The sequence below is a fragment of the Sciurus carolinensis genome, chromosome 19, assembly GCF_902686445.1.
Source record: "Sciurus carolinensis chromosome 19, mSciCar1.2, whole genome shotgun sequence".
Lineage (NCBI taxonomy): Eukaryota > Metazoa > Chordata > Mammalia > Rodentia > Sciuridae > Sciurus > Sciurus carolinensis.
The window spans coordinates 6,654,337-6,673,277 of record NC_062231.1 but is presented as its reverse complement, the minus strand read 5'-3'; the positions used below and the strand labels follow the sequence as shown (position 1 = coordinate 6,673,277).

General features: G+C 56.8%; 1 protein-coding gene across 2 annotated transcripts in view; it reads left to right on the top strand.

Moving 5' to 3' along the window:
• Nucleotides 1–18,941, top strand: part of Aldh1l1 (aldehyde dehydrogenase 1 family member L1) — a 43,428-nt gene that overhangs the window by 17,916 nt on the left and 6,571 nt on the right. For both annotated transcript variants that reach the window (XM_047534530.1, XM_047534531.1), the window contains exons 12-19: nt 619–746; nt 3,099–3,249; nt 5,473–5,543; nt 7,159–7,264; nt 8,719–8,806; nt 10,930–11,023; nt 14,073–14,172; nt 15,508–15,606. In XM_047534530.1, coding sequence (XP_047390486.1) covers nt 619–746; nt 3,099–3,249; nt 5,473–5,543; nt 7,159–7,264; nt 8,719–8,806; nt 10,930–11,023; nt 14,073–14,172; nt 15,508–15,606 — 837 coding nt within the window. The remainder of the gene's footprint in view (nt 1–618; nt 747–3,098; nt 3,250–5,472; nt 5,544–7,158; nt 7,265–8,718; nt 8,807–10,929; nt 11,024–14,072; nt 14,173–15,507; nt 15,607–18,941) is intronic.

Below are 18,941 nucleotides of genomic sequence, written 5' to 3'. Positions count from 1 at the left end.
GGTTGGGAGGTGACAGGCCTCCACAGCGACGTCAGCCTGCTTCAGGGACCAAAGACAGAATTAAAAGTCCCCAAGCAGCCAGGCATGGTGGTTCACGCCTGTCATCCCAGCAGCTGGGGAGGCTGAGGCAGGAGGATCGAAAGTTGGAGGCCAGCCTCAGCAACTTAGTGAGACCCTAAGCAACTCAGTGAGACCCTGTCTCTAAATAAAACATAAAAAGGGCTGGGGAGGTGGCTTAGTGGTTAAGCACCCCTGGGGTCAACAAAGAAAATGGCACAGCAGGGACAGGGGACAGAGGAAGCAGGGCTGGGTCCAGAGGCTGGCGAAAGGGCCTCCTAGTCAACTCGGTTCCGTTTCAGAAATTCTTTCCGCTGGACTCGCTGAATTCCTGGGTCTCAGCTCTTGCTGGGGACACTTCGCTCAGCCAGCCTCAGGGCCTCTGGGTGCATCTGGGTGGACACGAGGTCTCTGGGAGCAGCCACAGCCTTTCCCATTGTCTCCTCTCCACGCACAAACCCCGCCTGCCGAGCGTCCCCTCTGAGGCTGCCCAGGTGGCCGGGAGTGGGTGTCCGAGCACCCGGGGCCCAGGGTGGACTGCCACACTCGTTCCCGCCACAGGTCCTCTGCCAGGTGTCTCTGGCCCAGGTCAGCGACGTGGATAAGGCGGTGGCTGCGGCCAAGGAAGCCTTTGAGAACGGACTGTGGGGGAAGATCAGCGCGCGGGACCGCGGCCGCCTCCTGTACAGGTGCGGGTCCAGCCTCGCCCCTGCCGCCAGCACGGCCTTCAGCTTGGAGGCTGGGGCGGTCCTCCTACCCAGGCCTCTTCTCCTGGGATCCCGGATCCTGGGAGCAAAGCTGCCAGACTGACCAGGCTGGGGCTCAGTAAAGACTCTTGAGAGGAGGGACACATGTCTGCAGACAGAAGTGTCCTCAGGGCAGAAGCGCCAGGTGGGGCACTCGGACATACAGCCCGGCGCTTACCTGCACTGGCTTGGGTGAGGAAGGACTCAGGCCCCTGCCAGCACCAGATAGCAGGGCAGGGGTGCAGCTGGTCCTGGGTCTGCTTGTCCTTGCTCACCCTGGCTCTGGCTGTTGGAATCTCTGGGTCTCACCTTTTCCTTAAAAAAAAAAATGTTTAAAGCCAGCAGTGGCACATGCCTGTAAATCCCAGCCACTTGGGAGGCTGAGGCAGGAGGATCACAAGTTGGAGGCCAGCCTCAACACCTTAGCCCTATACAACTCAGCGAGACCCTGTCTCTACATAAAAAATAAAAAGGGCTGGGGGTGTGGCTCAGTGGTTAAGCACCCCTGGGGTCAGTCCCTGGGACCAAAGGGAGAAAGGGACCTTCACCAGGTAACCCCAGTCCATGAGTTTCTGGTAATCACTTGAGATTCGTGGAGCTGTGACCACAGAGATGGAGGGGATCTGGATGAGAGGTGCTGTGTCCTTGGAACCATGGGGTCTGCAGTTGGGGGGCAGGAACCGTCTCCCCGTAGGTGAAGTGCTGTTTCCAGAAGCAGGTGTATGCTGGGAAGAGGAGCCAGGCACCGGGAGAGGGCCAGCTTCTCCCAACTCCGATTGTCTAGCTTTTATTCTCGGCACCCTGGAAAGGCTCGCCAGAGCATGGCGCCCGGTCCCACCCTGGCCTGTCTACTGGCAGAATCCCTTTCCTTCACCTGCAGTGTCCCTTCCAGAGGCCAGAAAGGCCAAGAGAGCCCAGCGCCGGGACCTGAGTGGATTGCAGACTAGAGCAGAGACCGCAGGGTCTGGGTGGTCGGGGGCGGAGGGGTTTCCAGACCCCTGGAGACTGCCCCAGTTGTAGGGAGGCATTGGCTAGTGACAAATGCCCAGAGCTGGGACCGGGCAGAACTGTGGTCCCGGGAGCCAGCGGCGAGCTCTGCTGCCCTCTAGTGGCCGGTGCGTAATACCAACCCCGGTGACTGCAGGCGCTCTGCTGCCCTCTGGTGGCCTGTGTCATAATAACAACCCACAGTGGCAAGGTGGAGACCCGGGCTGGGAGGACAGCAGTCTCAAGGGCCTGAGAGTCCCCTAGGGACGGGTTCCTGCTCTGTGAAAATTCCCAGTTGCCTCCCTGACTGGCTCTGCTGAAGCTCAGCAAGAGAGAGGGTGGGATGTGATGTCCCAGGAGGTGGGGGTAAAGGATCTTCCAGGCAGGTGACCGCAGTGTCCCCTGGTTCAGTGCATGGCTCCCAACCATCCCAAGGCAGGAGGCCTGACTTCCTGCATGATGCGGGGGGTGAGGCAGGTGGACAGGGCACTGAGGTGGGTCAGAATAAGGTCTGACCAGGACCTCCGGGCAGCTGGACCAGCCCTAGAGTTGTGGCTTTGTCCTAAGAGCCACTCTGGAGCACCCTGGGGACTAGAGAGGCCACTCTGGGGGGTGTGTTCGTACGCATGTGGTGAGGGACAGGGCAGGGACCGACCAGCTGGCTCCTTTGCTGGCACGTTCGTCTCTGGACTCCGGTGTCTGTTGGCAAGATGGGAATCGTCCCAGCTCTGTGATAATGCCCAGCACGTCCATCAGAGGACAGGGGCCAAGCAACTGGCCATCAGGGGCCTGCCACTCACGGTGGGCTAGCAACACGTGGCTCCTGGCGTCTCCCTCTTGTTAGCCCTTGTTACGGGGCTGGGGCTGCCTCTCCCTCTCTGGAGCCGCCAGCCCCTTGGTCCGTCAAGGTGGCCCTGCTTGCCCTGCTTGAAGCCATCCAGAGACAGGAAGGTGGCCTCGTGGTGAAGCAGGTGGGCCCCGCGGCCTTCTGAGTGCCAGCAGAGAGCAGGTAGCAGCTGTCTCTCTGCTTTCGGCTGCAAGTGGGCAGTACCTCGGCAGGGTAATTCCATCCATAGGCTGAGGCTGTTCAGTCCATAGAAATTTCCAGAAGGGAAAGGAAGCTAAGGAGAGAGGGACGGAGATCTCATCCTCACCCCCGTGGAGGGAGATAAGCTTTACAGTCCCATCACGCAGGTGAAGAAACTGAGGTCAGCATATCTGACCGGGTCAGCCCTGGAGTGCCCGGAAGGGCCAGCGAGACCCGGCCAGCCCAACCTCTCTTCTGCTCCTCCCCTTGTCTTGGGCCAGGTTGGCGGACCTCATGGAGCAGCACCAGGAAGAGCTGGCCACCATAGAGGCCCTGGACGCAGGCGCCGTGTACACACTGGCCCTGAAAACCCACGTGGGCATGTCCATCCAGACCTTCCGCTACTTTGCTGGCTGGTGTGACAAGATCCAGGTGGGTCACCGTGCGAGCACGGGAACGGCAAGATGGCTCCTTGGCCGCCGGGATGTTGCCTAACAAACCACACTCACGGTTGAAAACAGCACCCGTTGATCAGCTCAAGGTTCTGCAGGGGAAATTCCAGCGGGGTTCTACACCAGGGCCTTAGAAATGTAGTAGTTATGAAATCAGCTCACTACAGTGACGTGACCACGTTCATGTTTAGAGCAGCTCAGTTCACCATAACCAAGCTATGGAACCAGCCTCAGTGCCCTTCGATCCATTGATCAAGAAAATGTGGTATGTACACACAATGGAATATTACTCAGCCATAAAGAAGAATGAGTTTATGGCATTTGCCGGTAAATGGATGCAACTGGAGACGATCATGCTAAGTGAAATAAGCAAATCCCCAAAAAACAAGGGCTGAAAGTTCTCTCTGCTATGCAGATGCTGACTCACAATAAGGGGGAGAATAGAAGTTCACTGGATGAGACAAAGAGGAATGAGGGGAAGGGAGGGGATGGGAATGGGAAAGACAGTGGAATGAAGGGCACAGAACTTCCCTGTTCATCTATGAACACACGACCAGGGCAACTCCACGTCAGGTCCCACCACAAGAATGGGAAGTCACACTCCATGTGTGTATAATGTGTCAGAAGGCACTCTGCTGTCCTGGGAGGCTGAAAAGGACAAATTATTTTTTTTTAATGTATTAGCTTTCGTGACCATAAGAAGTACCTGAAACAATCAACTTATAAAGAAAAAAGGTTGATCTTGGCTCACTGTTTTGGAAGTTCCAGCCCTTGATTAGCTGGCACCTTTTTCTGGGGCTTGTGGCGAGGCAGCGCTTCCTGGCAGGAGTGTTTGGTGAAGCAACTCCTCTCTTGGCGACCGAGAAGTAAAAAGAGAGGAGGAGACTAGGGTCCCATGATCCCCTTTAAAGTCACGCCCCCAATGGTCTGAAGACCTCCTGTAAGGACAAACTTCTTAAAGGTTCTACCACTTCCTGGTAGCTCCACATGCTGGAGACCAAGTCTCCATCTCAAGGGGCTTTGAGGGACATCTCAGATCCAGAGGACAGGACAGGGGTGCAGCTCAATGGCAGACCGTTCCCCAGTGTGTATCGAGCCCTGGGGTCCATCCCCAAAACCACAGACAAAGACCCAACTGTGTGCGGTGGTGCATGCCTATCATCCCGGCCACTCGGGAGGCTGAAGCAGGAGGATCACAAGTTGGAGACCAGCCTGGGCAGTTAGTGAGACCCTGCCTCAAAATAAAAATTTAAAAGGAGAGGCTGAGGAGGTCATTGAGTGGTGGAGCACCCCAAGGTTCAAATCTCAGTAACACATCCAATAAAAGAGACAGAGAAGAGAGGAGGAGGAGGAGATGGAAGAGGAGGAGGAGGAGGAGGAGATGGAGGAGGAGGAGGAGAGGGAGGAAGAGAGGGAGGAGGAGGAGGAGATGGAGGAGGAGGAGGAGAGGGAGGTGTCTCCTTGTCACTGGTGAGCTTTGAGTCTCTCTCGCCCTCCTCTTCTGACTGTGGATGACGGTCCCCTTCCTGGGGGCTCCTTGGACATTCTGGGTGCCTGGGTGTCAACCCCATCCCGCGGTCCATCAGAGCAGCGAGCTGCCCCCTATGCCCGGGTCCCCGGGATGAAGCGCGGGACCTTGGCAAATTCCTTAGGGAGGCATACGACTCTGGGTCTCACGGGGCCTCTGCCGAATCGGCGTCCCCTCTCTCCTCTTCGCCAGGGACGGAGGGGTGTGGGGCGTGACAGTGACGGTGACGGGGAGGTGGGCTTCCTGACCTCTGCCCCCACTCTGCTGATGCGACATTTTCTGCTGGAGCTCCCGGACCAGTGGAGCTGCTTAGAGCCTGACCTCCAAGCCCACCCCAAAGATCCAGGCTAGAGACCTTGTCCCTACCAGGACCAGCGATCAGCCCCAGGGCTGTCCCTGCGGGGATCAAAGCAGAGCCCGCCCCCTGGCTGCCGGCCCCGCCCCCTGGCTGCCGGCCCCGCCTCCTGGCTGCCAGCCCCGCCCCTGGCTGCCGGCCCCGCCCCCTGGCTGCCAGCCCCGCCCCTCCGTCTCTCAAGTCAATGAAGACTTCATGCATCAGCTTGGGCCTCCCACCCGGCGCAGAGTCGGGAGGTGGGCACTCAGACAAGACCCTGGCGGAGCTGGCTGCCAGGTGGCGGGCCTGGGAACCCCGCGGTGACACTCTTCTTCTTCCAGGGCTCCACTATCCCCATCAACCAGGCCAGACCCAACCGAAACCTCACCTTGACCAAGAAGGAACCTGTCGGGTGAGTCCCTGCCCTGGGCAGGACATGGCCACGCTGACGCTGCTCAGGCGACATCCGGGGTGACCCCAGGACAGCCCCGTGTACACCTTCACGTGGGAGCCATTCTGCGATGCCCGCCCTGTGCCGGGAGCTGCTGTAGCAACCTCACTGGTGTTTTGTTAGGATTGTCCCCAACAATCCTATGGTCATGGTGGCCAAGGGGGTACTCTCCAAAAAGTTGTAGAGGAGGAAGAGTGGATCTGGGGCTCACGGTGGCAGAGGGCTCAGTCCACAGACGGCCGGCTCCATTCCTCGGGCCTGAGGGGAGGCTGAACATCATGGAGGAAGAGTGTGGTGCAGGGAAGCAGCTCCCCTGGGGACCAGGAGGCAGAGAGAGACTCCACTCCCAGATGCACACGTGTCCCCACAGCCAGGCCCCAGTGCCACCTCCTCACCACACCACCTGCCTCCAGGTGCCCCCAGCGGATCCCCCAGGGAGCCAGGCACTGACCAGGTTGAGGCTCTCAGGACCCGATCGTGTCTCCTCTGAACCTTCTTGCCCCGTCTCCCACGGGGGCTTTTGGGGACACCTCATATCCAGTCCAAAACCCCCTGAGCTCACTGACCCACTTGCCAATCATCTCTGCAAGCACCCCTCCTAGACACACTGAGAAGTGTGCTTAGCCAATTTTCTAGGCATCTCTCAGCCCAGTCCAGTCGAAAACCAAGATTCACCATCACAATCCTCAAAGGACAGGAGGAGAAATAGAATTCGGCCTGGATATGGCTGCCCAGTAAGGACTGGGGAGACGCAAATTAAAACTGGCCATGCACTACCTCATATGACCACCAGAGGGCTCCAGAGCAGGGGTGAGAGAAGGGCTGGAGTCAGGCAGTCCCATGTCTGTCAGTTCCACTTAGCAGTGACCATCCAGGACACCTCCCTGTCGTGGTGAATCACACACATGCAGAAGGGGGTTTGCTCAAGAGGCCACACACTGGCCCTGACATCTGGAAGAGCCAGAGAGTTCTCTTTACTGCAGTGTCTTTGCGTTACTGATCTTCTCTAATTCATTTTGAGGTTCTGGGGAGAAAGACAGACTTCACCTTATGAATTTGAGGGGGAAATATTCCTTCCATAACTGGGGGACTCATCTGACTTGCTTCCTTCTTTCAAGACTCCCAACAAGCCCGTTTTGATATTTTATTTAGAGACAGGGTCTTGCTGAGTTGCCGAGGGCCTTTATAAGTGACTGAGGCTGGCCTCCAACTCACGATCCTCCTGCCTCAGCCTCCGGAGCTTCCATGCTGACAGGCGTGCGCCATGGCGCCCAGCTATGACCTCCTGGCTTTTTGTTCTCCCTTGAACGTGGCCCTGCCTCCCTCCCGGGTTGTCTGTGTCCCTAGGCAGCTCCCATCTGATCCGGGTCCCCTTCCACGGTGGGGTGCCGCCAGACTCATGCATGCTGTGGCACCCAGGAGAGGAGAGGCAGGGGTGACTGTCTCCACGGGGCTGTTGGTGCCTCTTCAGGAAGCCTGGCTTTGATGTGGAGGCCAGGAGAGGAGGAGGCAGTCAGCAAGCAGGTCCACTCTGGGCGGAGGAAAGGGACAAAGGCCCGACTCTTTGGTGCGGCAGGGTCTGCGGAATCATCATCCCCTGGAACTACCCCCTGATGATGCTGTCCTGGAAGACAGCTGCGTGCCTGGCCGCTGGGAACACGGTGGTCATCAAGCCTGCCCAGGTGAGGGGCCCGCCCTGCCCTCGGCCTGCAGGCCGCGGGAAACACGGGAGGGACAGGGAGGCGCCCTTCGCCCGCACGGGGACTGGAGCAGGGCTACTTTGGAGGGAAGCTGGGCTTCTGCAGCCCCCTGGCCGGGGACAGAGGCACAGGTGAGATTCAGGCTGTCCAGCCATCCCTGCTGGCCTTTTGCATCTGCTCAGGGGGCACAGGCAGACGCCAGCGCTCTGGATTTGCAGCACGGGACCCTTACTGTCCCCCCATGTTCAAGACCTGCTGTGACGTCTAGTCAGAAAACTAGACCCGACTCTTCTTCAGCTGCAGATCCCAAAAGCCCTAAGGGGAAGTAAGGTGGGTGGTGGGGTTGGAGGACCCCCCAGAGAAGCCACCTGGTGGTGGGAAGGATTTGGGGGTTACTCAGCCAGACCAGGAGCATCTTCTCACCAGCCTCAGTTTCTTTTCTTTTCTTTCCTTTTTTTTGGTACCAGAGATTGAACCCAGGGGTGCTAACCACTGAGCCACCTCCACAGCCCTTTTACTATTTTATTTAGAGACGGGGTCTCGCTGAGTTGCTTAGAGACTTGCTAAGTGGCTGAGGCTGGCCTCCAACTTGCGATCCTCCTGCCTCAGCCTCCCGAGCCACTGGCATGACTGACAGGCATCTGCCATCACACCCAGCTTCACCAGAAATTTGCAGGGGCAGAAGAGGAACAATTTCCGAGGGACTGGGAGGACTGGAGAACTTCCATTTTGATTTCCACATGTGGGGCAATAGTCAGAGTTACGCACAGAAGCACGGAGGGCAGGGGCCGGTGGAATTTCGGTGGGCAGCAGCCACCTCCTTGGACAACTGGGTCTCCACCTGAATATTGGCAGTTCTCAGGAGGAGGCTGGTTCACTGAGGGACCGGGGAAGGGTACATTCTGGAAGGCAAGCTGGAGGCTTCTGAAGATGGGAACCTCTGGACTCATGAGGAGCGTAGTGTAAACAAAGGAGAAGTGAACATAGTCCCTGGTAGGGTCCAGGCCTGCCCAAGTGGCCGGAGCCCCAGCAGGAGAAGCCAGGATGCTGGAGGTTGGCACGCCCTTGTTCCCACCCAAAGCCGTGAGGAGAGCTGTTCTGATTGACAGTGCCCCTACAGTGAACCATGAATGTGGCTTCCCTGGGGTGCTCCTGGTACCCCAATCACTGCTGCCCATCCCTGCTTGCAACTGGGGCTGCTGGGAGAGAAAGACAGAGAGGGTAGCCTAATCCCAGAGGCTCGGAGGCCAAGGCAGGAGGATCACAAGTTGGAGGCCAGCCTCAGCAACTTAGCGAGGCCCCAAGCAACTCAGAGAGACCCTGTCTCTAAATAAAACATAAAAAGGGCTGGGGATGTGGCTCAGGGGTTAAGCACTCCTGAGTTCAATCCCCAATTAAAAAAAAACAAACCTCTTTTTCTCCCCTGTTCCCCCAAGGTGACCCCGCTCACAGCCTTGAAGTTTGCAGAGCTGACAGTGAAGGCCGGCATTCCCAAGGGTGTGATCAACATCCTCCCAGGATCCGGTGAGGGCTTCAGACAGGGGCAGGGCTGGGGCTCCAGGCAGCCAGAGATGTACTGGGTCAGAGCAGGGCCAGCTGGGTAACGTGTCCTCGGAGGACAGAGCAGGTTGGGGACAGCCAGTGTGGTTGGCTGATCTCTGGCAAGGCGGGTGAGAGATCTGCACCGGGAAGGACTTCCATTTTCAAATGCTTCAAACACCCTGCCCAGTGTCTGGTGGGTTGCTCCTTCTTTGCTCAGGTCACCGGGTTCTTTGTGCATTGTCCTTTGTCAGATAAATCTTTGCAAATAGTTTCTACCCCAAACAACAGATGAAGGAGGATAGCGCGATAGCATGGGATGCACGCCAAAATCATTTGCAGAACTTTAACTTACCATCAAGGGGAGTTGGCAGGGGTCTTGGTCCAAATCTACCGAACCGGAATCTTCACAGGCGTGTGAGTTTTAAAAGTCTGGAACCAGGTGGGCTGTGGAGAAGGAGAGGCTGGGCAGGAGGAGGGACCCAGGACTGGGCGATTCATGGGGTGGGGAAGAAAGGGGTGGAGAATGACCTCCCCCTCCACGTGCAGAGCGGTGATTTGGACCATGGTCTCTGACCGCTTCCTGGCTGGGTCGCGCTGGAAACTTCCTGTGCAAAGGTGCAGGTCGAGATGGCCCCGTTGCTATGGCGATGCCCATGCAGAGACGCAGAGCTGCGTCAGTGTGGACCTTGAGCTCAGGCACCTGCTCCCGGGGATAGAGGATCCTGAGCAGAGCAAGATGGCCCTAAGGTCTCTCCAGTCCTGCGTCCTTCAGATGGCTGGCTTTGCTGGAACTTGCCCCGGATAACCCTGGGTGACAAAACCTATGTAATAAACCTGCTGAGCTAGCGCTGCGTCCCCTCATCGGGGCTGAGGTACCGCCTGATCCCAGCTTTTTCTCTCTCTCTGTGTCTGCTTGTCTCTTCTCCACCCTCTTCTCCCTCACCAGTCTTTTCTGAATGAATGGCCACGGCTGAGACATGGGGCCGTGGCAATTGGCACCCGAACAGGGACAGGAAGAGGGCCGCGTCACCCCCACTGAACTGGCTGCCAGGAGAGGTCGTTGAGCGGCTCAGTGGGGTGGGGTCAGGGAAGATTGACAGTCCAAGTTCAAGGACGTTGAATCTGAGAGGGTCTCTGAGATACAGGCACAGGAGCCAGGCAGGCAGAGGGTGGTGAGTGGTCCTGGATTCCAGAGCAGCTCCAGAGATGCAGGTGACATTCAAAGGCCCGGCTGAGATCAGCCGAGGGGGCCGGCTCGTGCTGGACGGAGCCGGGGCGCTGGGTCTGCCAAGGAGATGGAAGGAGGGCAGGCAGAGAAGTCAGGGCAGAGCCAGGGGTGCAGACGGGGACAGAGACTTGGAAGGGAAGTGAGGGAAGGGCCTGAAGAGGAGTCTGGAAGAAGGTGACATCAGGAAAGCCCACCTTGAAGTCCCTCTGCCACAGAGGGCGGTTTGGGGACAGCTGGTGGCAGGGCTTGGCATGGAGACGGGAGGCCGTGGCGCGTGGGACGAGGCCAGGAGAGAAACAGAAGGAGCAGCATGTGCCGTCCTGCTTCCTGGCCAGCTGCACCCTGAGGACAGGACTCCGGGAGTCTCTGAGCCTCTGATGCTCACTCCCTCCATGGACAGACCTGGTCTCTGCCGGAGCCCCAGAAAGAGCTGGCAGGCTGTGTGCCCTCGCCCACGGTGTGGACCCAGAGAGGCCCAGAGCCACACGGGGCGTGGACGGGTTCGCTAGGACTGCCAGGACGGGGGACTCAAACACCATAGCTTTTCTGTTCCACGGTAGAGGCTGGACTCCCCAGGTCAAGGTGTGGACAGGGCTGGTTCTCCCTGAGGACTCTCTCCTTGGCTCGGAGCTGCTGCTTCTCCTGTGTCTTCACGCCACCCCTCCGTGTGTGTCCCTAGGGACCTCATTTTTAACTTAGTTACTCCTTTGAAGTCCCTGTCTCCAGAGAATCACCTTCAGAGGTGCTGAGGGTCAGGACGAGCACATCTGGATCCAGGAGGGGACATAACTCCGCCCACACCAGGGAACAAGGCCCGGCGGTGTGCACCGGCTGCCTGCACCATGGGGTCCACTCTGACCCTCCTACTCACCCACAGGCTCCCTGGTTGGCCAGAGACTCGCGGACCATCCTGATGTGAGGAAAATTGGATTCACAGGCTCCACAGAGGTGGGAAAGCACATCATGAAAAGGTAGGGAGTAAGGGCTGCGGGGAGGGAGTGGCCACAGTGTCTGAAGGTGGACAGTGCTGTCACAGAAGTTAGGAGCTGCTTTTTTTTTCTTTACTATACCAATTTTATTTTTTAAAATTTGTTCTTTTTAGTCATCCCTGACAGCAGAGTGCATTCTGACACGTCACGCACACATGGGGTATCACTCCCCATCCTTGTGGTGGGACATGACGTGGCATTTCCCTGGTCGCGTTTTCATATAGGGACCCAGGAAAGTTCTGTCTCCTTCATTCCACTGTCTCTCCCACTCCCATCCCCCGCCCTTCCCCTGGTTCCCCTTTGTCTCATCCAGTGAACTTCTACCCCTCCCCCACTCTGAGTCAGCATCCTCATATCAGAGAGAACGCTAGGCCTTTGGTTTTCTGGATTGGCTTATTTCACTTAGCGTGATAGTCTCCAGTTTCATCCATTGACCAGCAAATGCCATCATTTCATTCTTCTTTATGGCTGAGTAATATTCCATTGTGTATGTATACATGCCACATTTTCTTGATCCATTCATCTGCTGAAGGGCACCTAGGTGCTACTTTTTGAGCTGCAGGGCACCCAGCCAACCCCAGTGGCCATGTTTAATGCCAATACTGACCCAGCATGTCTGTCTTCCTGTCCAGCCCTCGGGTGGCCTGTTGAGCCACTCAGATCAGCACTGTCCTGGCGCCATGCTGGCCTCTATGAGGCTACCAGCCCCCCATTGAAACTGAATTTCTGGGGCCGGATTTTGGCGTCTTCAGTTTGAGTGGTGGGCACAGCCAGACAGCTGGGGCCCTGCTGAGCACTGCAGCCGGTGGTGTCTCTGACTTCTTCCCACATGAATGCCCATTTTCTGTCTCTGCATCTCCTGTGTTTGAATGGCGCTGCGCTGGTGCAGGTCACAGTGACCTCCCTGACCTTCCCCTGCCTTTGGGTTCAGGAGCCACCATCCCTGTGGCTGATGAATCACATCTTCGGGGTCAGGAGAAGCCGGCACCGTGCTCTGTGAGCAGGCCCGTCCAGCCTGGCCGGATGGGTGGGGAAGGAGACAGAAACCACCAGGAGTCAGCAGGTCACTGACCTCACGACTCAACCTGTGGAGGTCACAGTCAAATCTCTGTGTGCACGTTTCAAATGCAGAGAGAAGGCTCGAGCAAGGTCCGCTCTTGGAACCTTCTGGAAGGAGGGGTGCCAGGGATTGAACCCAGGGACGCTTAACCACTGAGCCACATCCCCAGCCCTTTTTATGCTTTATTTAGAGACAGGGTCTTGTTGAGTTGCTGAGGGTCTCGCTGACTGGCTGAGGCTGGCCTCCAACTTGCGATCCTCCTGCCTCAGCCTCCCCAGCTGCTGGAATTTCAGGCGTGTGCCACCACACCCAGCTTGGAGGGAGGGTTTGGGGCAAGGTTTCAGGGAGGCCCTCTCTGCTCTGACTCTGCATTTATCCCAGGGTCCTCTCAGAGTCAGCCCATGGGCAGAACCAGGGTCGGGGGGGACCCTCCTTCCCCGGGGGCCCTGGGTGCTGAGACCTCTCCTCCCAGGGTCATGCCTGGCACTTTCCTGGCTTAGTTAACTGAACACACACTGGAGAACGGCATCATTGAGATGCGCACACAACCCCCAGCTTCTACACCTTCACTGGAGAGCTGAGATGCCAACGCTGTGGCCTCTGCCAACTGGGGGATGATTCTGCATCTTGGTTCAGCATTTATGGAATGCCAGCTGGATGCAAGGCGCAGTAGGAACCAGGCAAGCGTATGCTTGTCCTGGTCGAGCTCATGTTCTGGCAGACGGGATGAGTTATAAATATATAGTGGAACCCAAAACAAACAGCCCAATCAATAAACGGGCAAAGGTCTGAACGGGCACTTCACAGGAGAAATGCAGTCGATCAACATGAAAAAAAAGTACAACATCTCTAGCCATTAAAGAAATGCAAATTGAAGCCACACGGAGATTCCATCCCGCTCCAGTCAGGATGGCAGTGATCAAGAACGCTAGTAACAATAAGTGCTGGCGAGGAGGTGGGGAAAAGGCACACTCATCCATGGCGGGTGGAACTGCAAATTGGTGCAGCCACTCTGGAAAGCAGGATGGAGATTCCTGAGAAATCTTGGAATGGACCCACCATTTGACCCAACTATCCCACACCTTGGTTTATACCCAGAGGACTTAAAATCAGCATACTACAGAGACACAGCCACATCCATGTTTATGACAGCTCAATTCACAATAGCTAAGCTGTGGAACCAACCTAGGTGCCCTTCAACAGATGAATGGACAAAGAAACTGTGGTACATCTACACAATGGAATATTACTCAGCCTTAAAGAAGAATGAAATGATGGCTTTCGCTGGTAAATGGACAGAACTGGAGACTATGGTGCTAAGTGAAATAAGCCAGTCCCAAAGAACCGAAGGCTGAATGTTTCTCAGATACGTGATGTCAATTCACAATAAGGGAGGGGCACTAGGGCAAAATCGAGGTCATTTGGATTAGACGGAAGGGAAGGGAGGGGTGCTGGGGGTAGGAAGGACAGGAGAATGAATCGGACATTATGACCCTGTGTGCGTGTGACTATATGACCAGTGCGATCAACCAGAAGAGAGAGGAGTTGTCCTCCATTGATGTGTGACGTGTCAAAGTGCATTCCACTGTCAGTATAACCAATTAGGACAAATGAAAAATGTTAATTAAAAAAAATATATATATATATACACATAGTGGAACCCAAAGTACCTGATAGGAGCACAGGGAGGTGGCGGTTTTATGCGGGGTGTCCAGAGAGACTCCCCTGAGCAGAGAACGCTGTGGCATTTGAAGCTGCGGGCATCTGAGAGAACAATCCAGAAGGTGGGGGACGGAGAGGGTAGAGCCTGGTGGCTGGGCGCTCAGGCGTTGGTGGGATGGGAGGGTGGGCGTCGGGGGAGGAGAGGAGGCGCCAGCCGCGTCTGGGGCAGAGCGGGCTTAGGGCGGCCCTGGTCCCCTCCGCCTGGGGACCCGGGGTCCTGGTGGCAGCCCCCGTCCTATGTCCCTGCAGCTGCGCTCTGAGCAACGTGAAGAAGGTCTCCCTGGAGCTGGGCGGGAAGTCGCCCCTCCTCATCTTCGCTGACTGCGACCTCAACAAGGCCGTGCAGATGGTGAGTGCCAGGCTCAGACGGGGACCGAGGCGGGGACAGGGGACGGGGAGGGACAGCAGCAGGGGGACAGACACAGCCGGGGTGGGAGGAGGGTGCAGTCAGCTTGTTCACCACCGTGACCCAAAGACCTGACAAGAGCCATCAGAGGAGAAGCTGATTTGGGGCTCAGGGTGGCAGAGGGCTCAGTCCACAGACGGCCGGCTCCATTCCTCGGGCCTGAGGGGAGGCTGAACATCATGGAGGAAGAGTGTGGTGCAGGGAAGCAGCTCCCCTGGGGACCAGGAGGCAGAGAGAGACTCCACTCCCAGATGCACACGTGTCCCCAGAGCCAGGCCCCAGTGCCACCTCCTCACCACACCACCTGCCTCCAGGTGCCCCCAGCGGATCCCCCAGGGAGCCAGGCACTGACCAGGTTGAGGCTCTCAGGACCCGATCGTGTCCCCTCTGAACCTTCCTGCAGTGTCTCCACGGGGGCTTCTGGGGACACCCACACCCACACCCTAACCGCCTCTCAGTGTCCTGGTGACCCCTCAGGGGACCTCAGCCCCAGCTCCAGACCCCTGCTGCTGGGTCCTGTGGAGGGCCCGAGGCCCAAGGCCTGGACCTGGGCCACAGCACCGGCTGAGCTGGCCTCTGCTGTCCTCCCCAGCCCCGGGTCCCCTGCAGGGCGTTCCTCTGCCTTCCAGAAGCAGGCTGGCTGTGGCCTCTGAGGGTCCTTGTGCCTGGGCTCTGGGGAGAGCAGAATGGGAACTCGCGCGGCTTAAGAGCTGACGGGCTGCGGCCTAGCAGACGGACACACAGCCGCTCTGCATAGGGACATTTGGCCCTGGAGGCTTGCGGTGGCTGCAGGTCCCTGTCACCGATCCATCACCGCAGTGGCAGAAGCCGGAGCAGCGGAGTCAGAGCGACCCCCTTTGGGCTCAGAGCAAAGTCCCTGAGCCCTGGGAGCCGAGTCCCCAGGCTGTGGCCAGGAAGGTGGAGGCTCCCTCCACAGAGCCGCGCCAAGCCCCCTGCCAACAGGGTCCCAAACTCACCTACGTAGAAAAGCAAGAGCCTGCTGCGCTCGGGGCTGGGACTCGGGGGACCGTCCCTCTGGGCCAAGGCGCCACTCGCAGCGTCCTGACCCTCCTCTCCCGCTGCAGGCTGCCCTCCTGAGGCAGCTTGCCGGGGCCTCCGGGCCCTCGTGCGTGCACCCTGATGCCGCCGGACCTGAACCTGCCTGCCTGCGCCCTCCCGAGAGCCCAGCGCAGCGCTGGCCAGACACAGGCCCGCCTCCCCTTCCCGGGGCGGGGCGGAGCCTGGGCACCTGCGAGCGGGCGTTGCGTCCCTCCGCAGGGGATGAGCTCGGTCTTCTTCAACAAAGGCGAGAACTGCATCGCGGCCGGGCGTCTCTTTGTGGAGGACTCCGTCCACGACCAGTTCGTGAGGAAGGTGGTGAGTTCCGGCCCAGGCCAGGGACAGGCTCCCTGTCGCAGATCGCCACCCACCCGGGTCAGGGGACCTGCAGGGGAGGTGCAGCGAAGCTTCACAGGGTTTTATTGGTTGAGCCCTAAACGGGATCCTCCGTGACTGGAATTGACATGACCAAAGAAGGCCTGTGGGCTGTGGGGGTGTCCTCAGAGGTAGGGGGCTCGCTGGGCACCTGCAAGGCCCTTGGTTCCATCCCTAGTAACACCAAAATATTTTTTTTAAAAAAAAAAGGAAGTGGAACTGGTTGTGGTATACACTCCTGTCATCCCAGGGGCTCAGGAGGCTGAGGCAGGAGGATCACAAGGTGGAGGCCAGCCTCAGCAACTCAGCGAGGCCCTAAGCAACTCAGCGAGATCCTGTCTCTAAATAAAATCTAAAAAGGGCTGGGGAGGTGGCTCAGTGGTGAAGCACCCCTGGTTTCCATCCCCGGTGCCAAAAAAATAATAATAAAAAGAAGTGGGGTCTATGTCAGGGGGCTCCCTAGAAATGTAGCCTGGGGCCATAATAAGGTGCCTGTGGTTTGCTGAGGACAGAACTTCTCAGGGTTCACCTGGAAGGCGGAAGGCACCCGGGGAGGATGGGGGAGAGAACGAGGTCACAGCCTCAGGTCAAGTCCACGGGCTCTGGAGCACAAAGTACCCCCGCAGGTGCCCTGGAGTCCATCAGCCAGGCTTTCGGACCGCCCCCGAGTCAGGCAGGTGCTGGTGGCGGCTGTGCACAGACTGGAGGGTGCGACTCCATCGGTCCCCAAACCGCCATGGGGACTGGCCGGCGCCGACTGGCATCTGCCGCGGGATTTATCTTCTCACCAAACCAAACCCGGAGGGCAGGATGAGGCTGGCCTCCGGGCTCAGTGGGTCCTCTGGAACCCTTTAGGAATACGTTTTTATTTTCGAGTGCTTTTTGCCCTTGGGCCTCCGGCAGGCTAAGCATGTGCTCGACAGCTGAGCTACAGCCCCCTGAAGAAGAGCTTGGTGTCTCTCCGCCTGGTTTCTCTGTGGGTGGACTGCGTTCCTTCCTAACAGCCTCAGAATGTAGGCGGTGTGGGGTCGGCAGGTCCAGCTTGACCGTCCTATAATATGGAGCCAAAGAGGGAATAACTATCCCCTACACCTCTGTTACAAAAGTCCCCTAATCCAGCAGCTTGGGAGGCTGAGACAGGAGGATCGTGAGTTAGAGGCCAGCCTCCGAAACTTAGCAAGGCCCTAAGCAACTTAGTGAGACCCTGTCAGAAAATAAAAAGGGCTGAGGATTTGGCTCAGTGGTTAAGCACCCCAGGGATCAATCTTGGTGCAAAGAGAGAGAGGAGGGGGGAGAGGGGAGAGAGAGAGAGAGAGGGAGAGAGAGAGAGAGAGAGAGAGAGAGAAAGTCATGGGGAAGGATGCAGGTTGGCTCTACCCAAGCCTCTGTCCATCTGTTTTTTTAATTATTGGTTCTTCTTAGTTATACATGATGGTAGAATCCATTTTGATAAAATTATACAAGCCTGGGCTTTATCTTATTCTAATTAGGACCCCACACTTGACGTACATGATGGTGGAACTCACTTGGGTAATCTTATAGACAAACACAGGAAAGTTCTGTCCCATTCATTCCACTGTCTTCCCATTCCCATCCCCCTCCCGTCCCTTCCTTTCCCTTTGTCTAATCCAGTGAACGTCTCTTCTTCCATTGCCCCCACCCCCTTATTGTGAATTAGCATCGGCACATCAGCAAAAACATTCAAGCTTTGGTTTTTTGGGGACTGACTTATTTCACTTAGCATGATGGTCTCCAGATCCATCCATTTAGCAGCAAATGCCAAAAAGTCATTCTTTTTTATGGCTGAGTAATATTCCATTGTGTATATGTGCCACATTTTCTTGATGCATTCATCTGTTGAAGGACACCTAGGTTGGTTCCATAGCTTAGCTATTGTGAGTTGAGCTGCATAAACATTAATGTGGCCCTGTGACTATAGTATGCTGATTTTAAGTCCTTTGGGTATAGGCCAAGGAGTGGGATAACTGGGTCAAATGGTGGGTCCATTCCTAGTTTTCTGGGGAACTCCATACTGCTTTCCAGAGGGGCTGCACCAATTTTCAGCCCCACCGGCAATGGATGAGTGACCCTTGTCCATCCTTGACCCAGGGATGGCAGTTCTAGTGGATTCAGCTGCGGCCAAGAGCCCTCCCTCAAGATTCTGGAAGGCAGAACTGAATCCCAACAGATAGTGTAGTAGGACATTATCTGGAATAGCCATCCAAACCTTCCATGTGTAGCCACAGACAAACCGGTTAGGAAGTGTGTTGGTCAGGTTACCATTGCTGTGACAAAATGCCTGAGATAAGCAACTAAAAGAGGAGAGATTTATTTTGGCTCAGCATCTCAGAGGTTTCTGTCCACAGTTGGTCCAGTCTCGCTTTGGGGTCTGTCGTAAGGCAAGGCAGAACACCGTGATGAAGCGAGTCTGGCAGAGCAAAGCTGTTCGTCTCGCGATGGCTTAGCAGCAGAGAAGGAGAGGGAGAGGCCATGTTCCCATGTGCATCCCTTGGAGCACACACTCCCAAGACACCTCGCTTTCCGCTCGGCTCCACCTCTTCAAGGGCCACCACCTCCAGACAGCACCACCCTGGCTCTTTGGAGGATGCTTCAAATCCAAACTATTGCAATCTGGTACCAGATCAGGAATGACAGATCAATATCCCAAAGGCCCTGAGGAAAGAAAAGGACTTTCTAGGAAGGACCACGATAGCTTTTGCTGTGTAACAAAACACCCTCATAACTAAGTACCTGGGCATCACCGTGATTCACTTAGCTCCTGATCCTGGGAGTAGATTCACCTACACTCACTTAAGCACCAGCTCCGGGGCAGCTGGTGGCTTGGCGGAGATGGCTCGTCTTTGCTCCTGCGGTCCTTCAGTCTTTGGTTTGTGCTCAGCCGTTCACTCAGGCAACGAGCAGAAGTTCCGGTGTCTATTGGCTCCACAGAATTCTGCTGGCTAAGGGTCAGGAAGTAGAGGAGGGGTCCCCTCTGTGAGAGACACTATCAGAATGTGTCCAGGGGTTGACCAGGCTGGCTGAGTGAGTCCTACCTGTCACTGTGCCAAGTCCAACTCAGGAGAGCTGAACTGGGACAGAAACCCAGCAACAACTTAAGACAAACTGATCACGGAGAGCAGGGGTCTCCGTGACCCCTGCTTTGGTGTTGAGGGCCCTATCTGACATCTCTAAGGAAATTGTAAGATTCCTTCAGGGTCCACAATCCCAGGGATAATTTCTCCAGAGAATCATAATCCTATTTACACTTTTCCGTTACT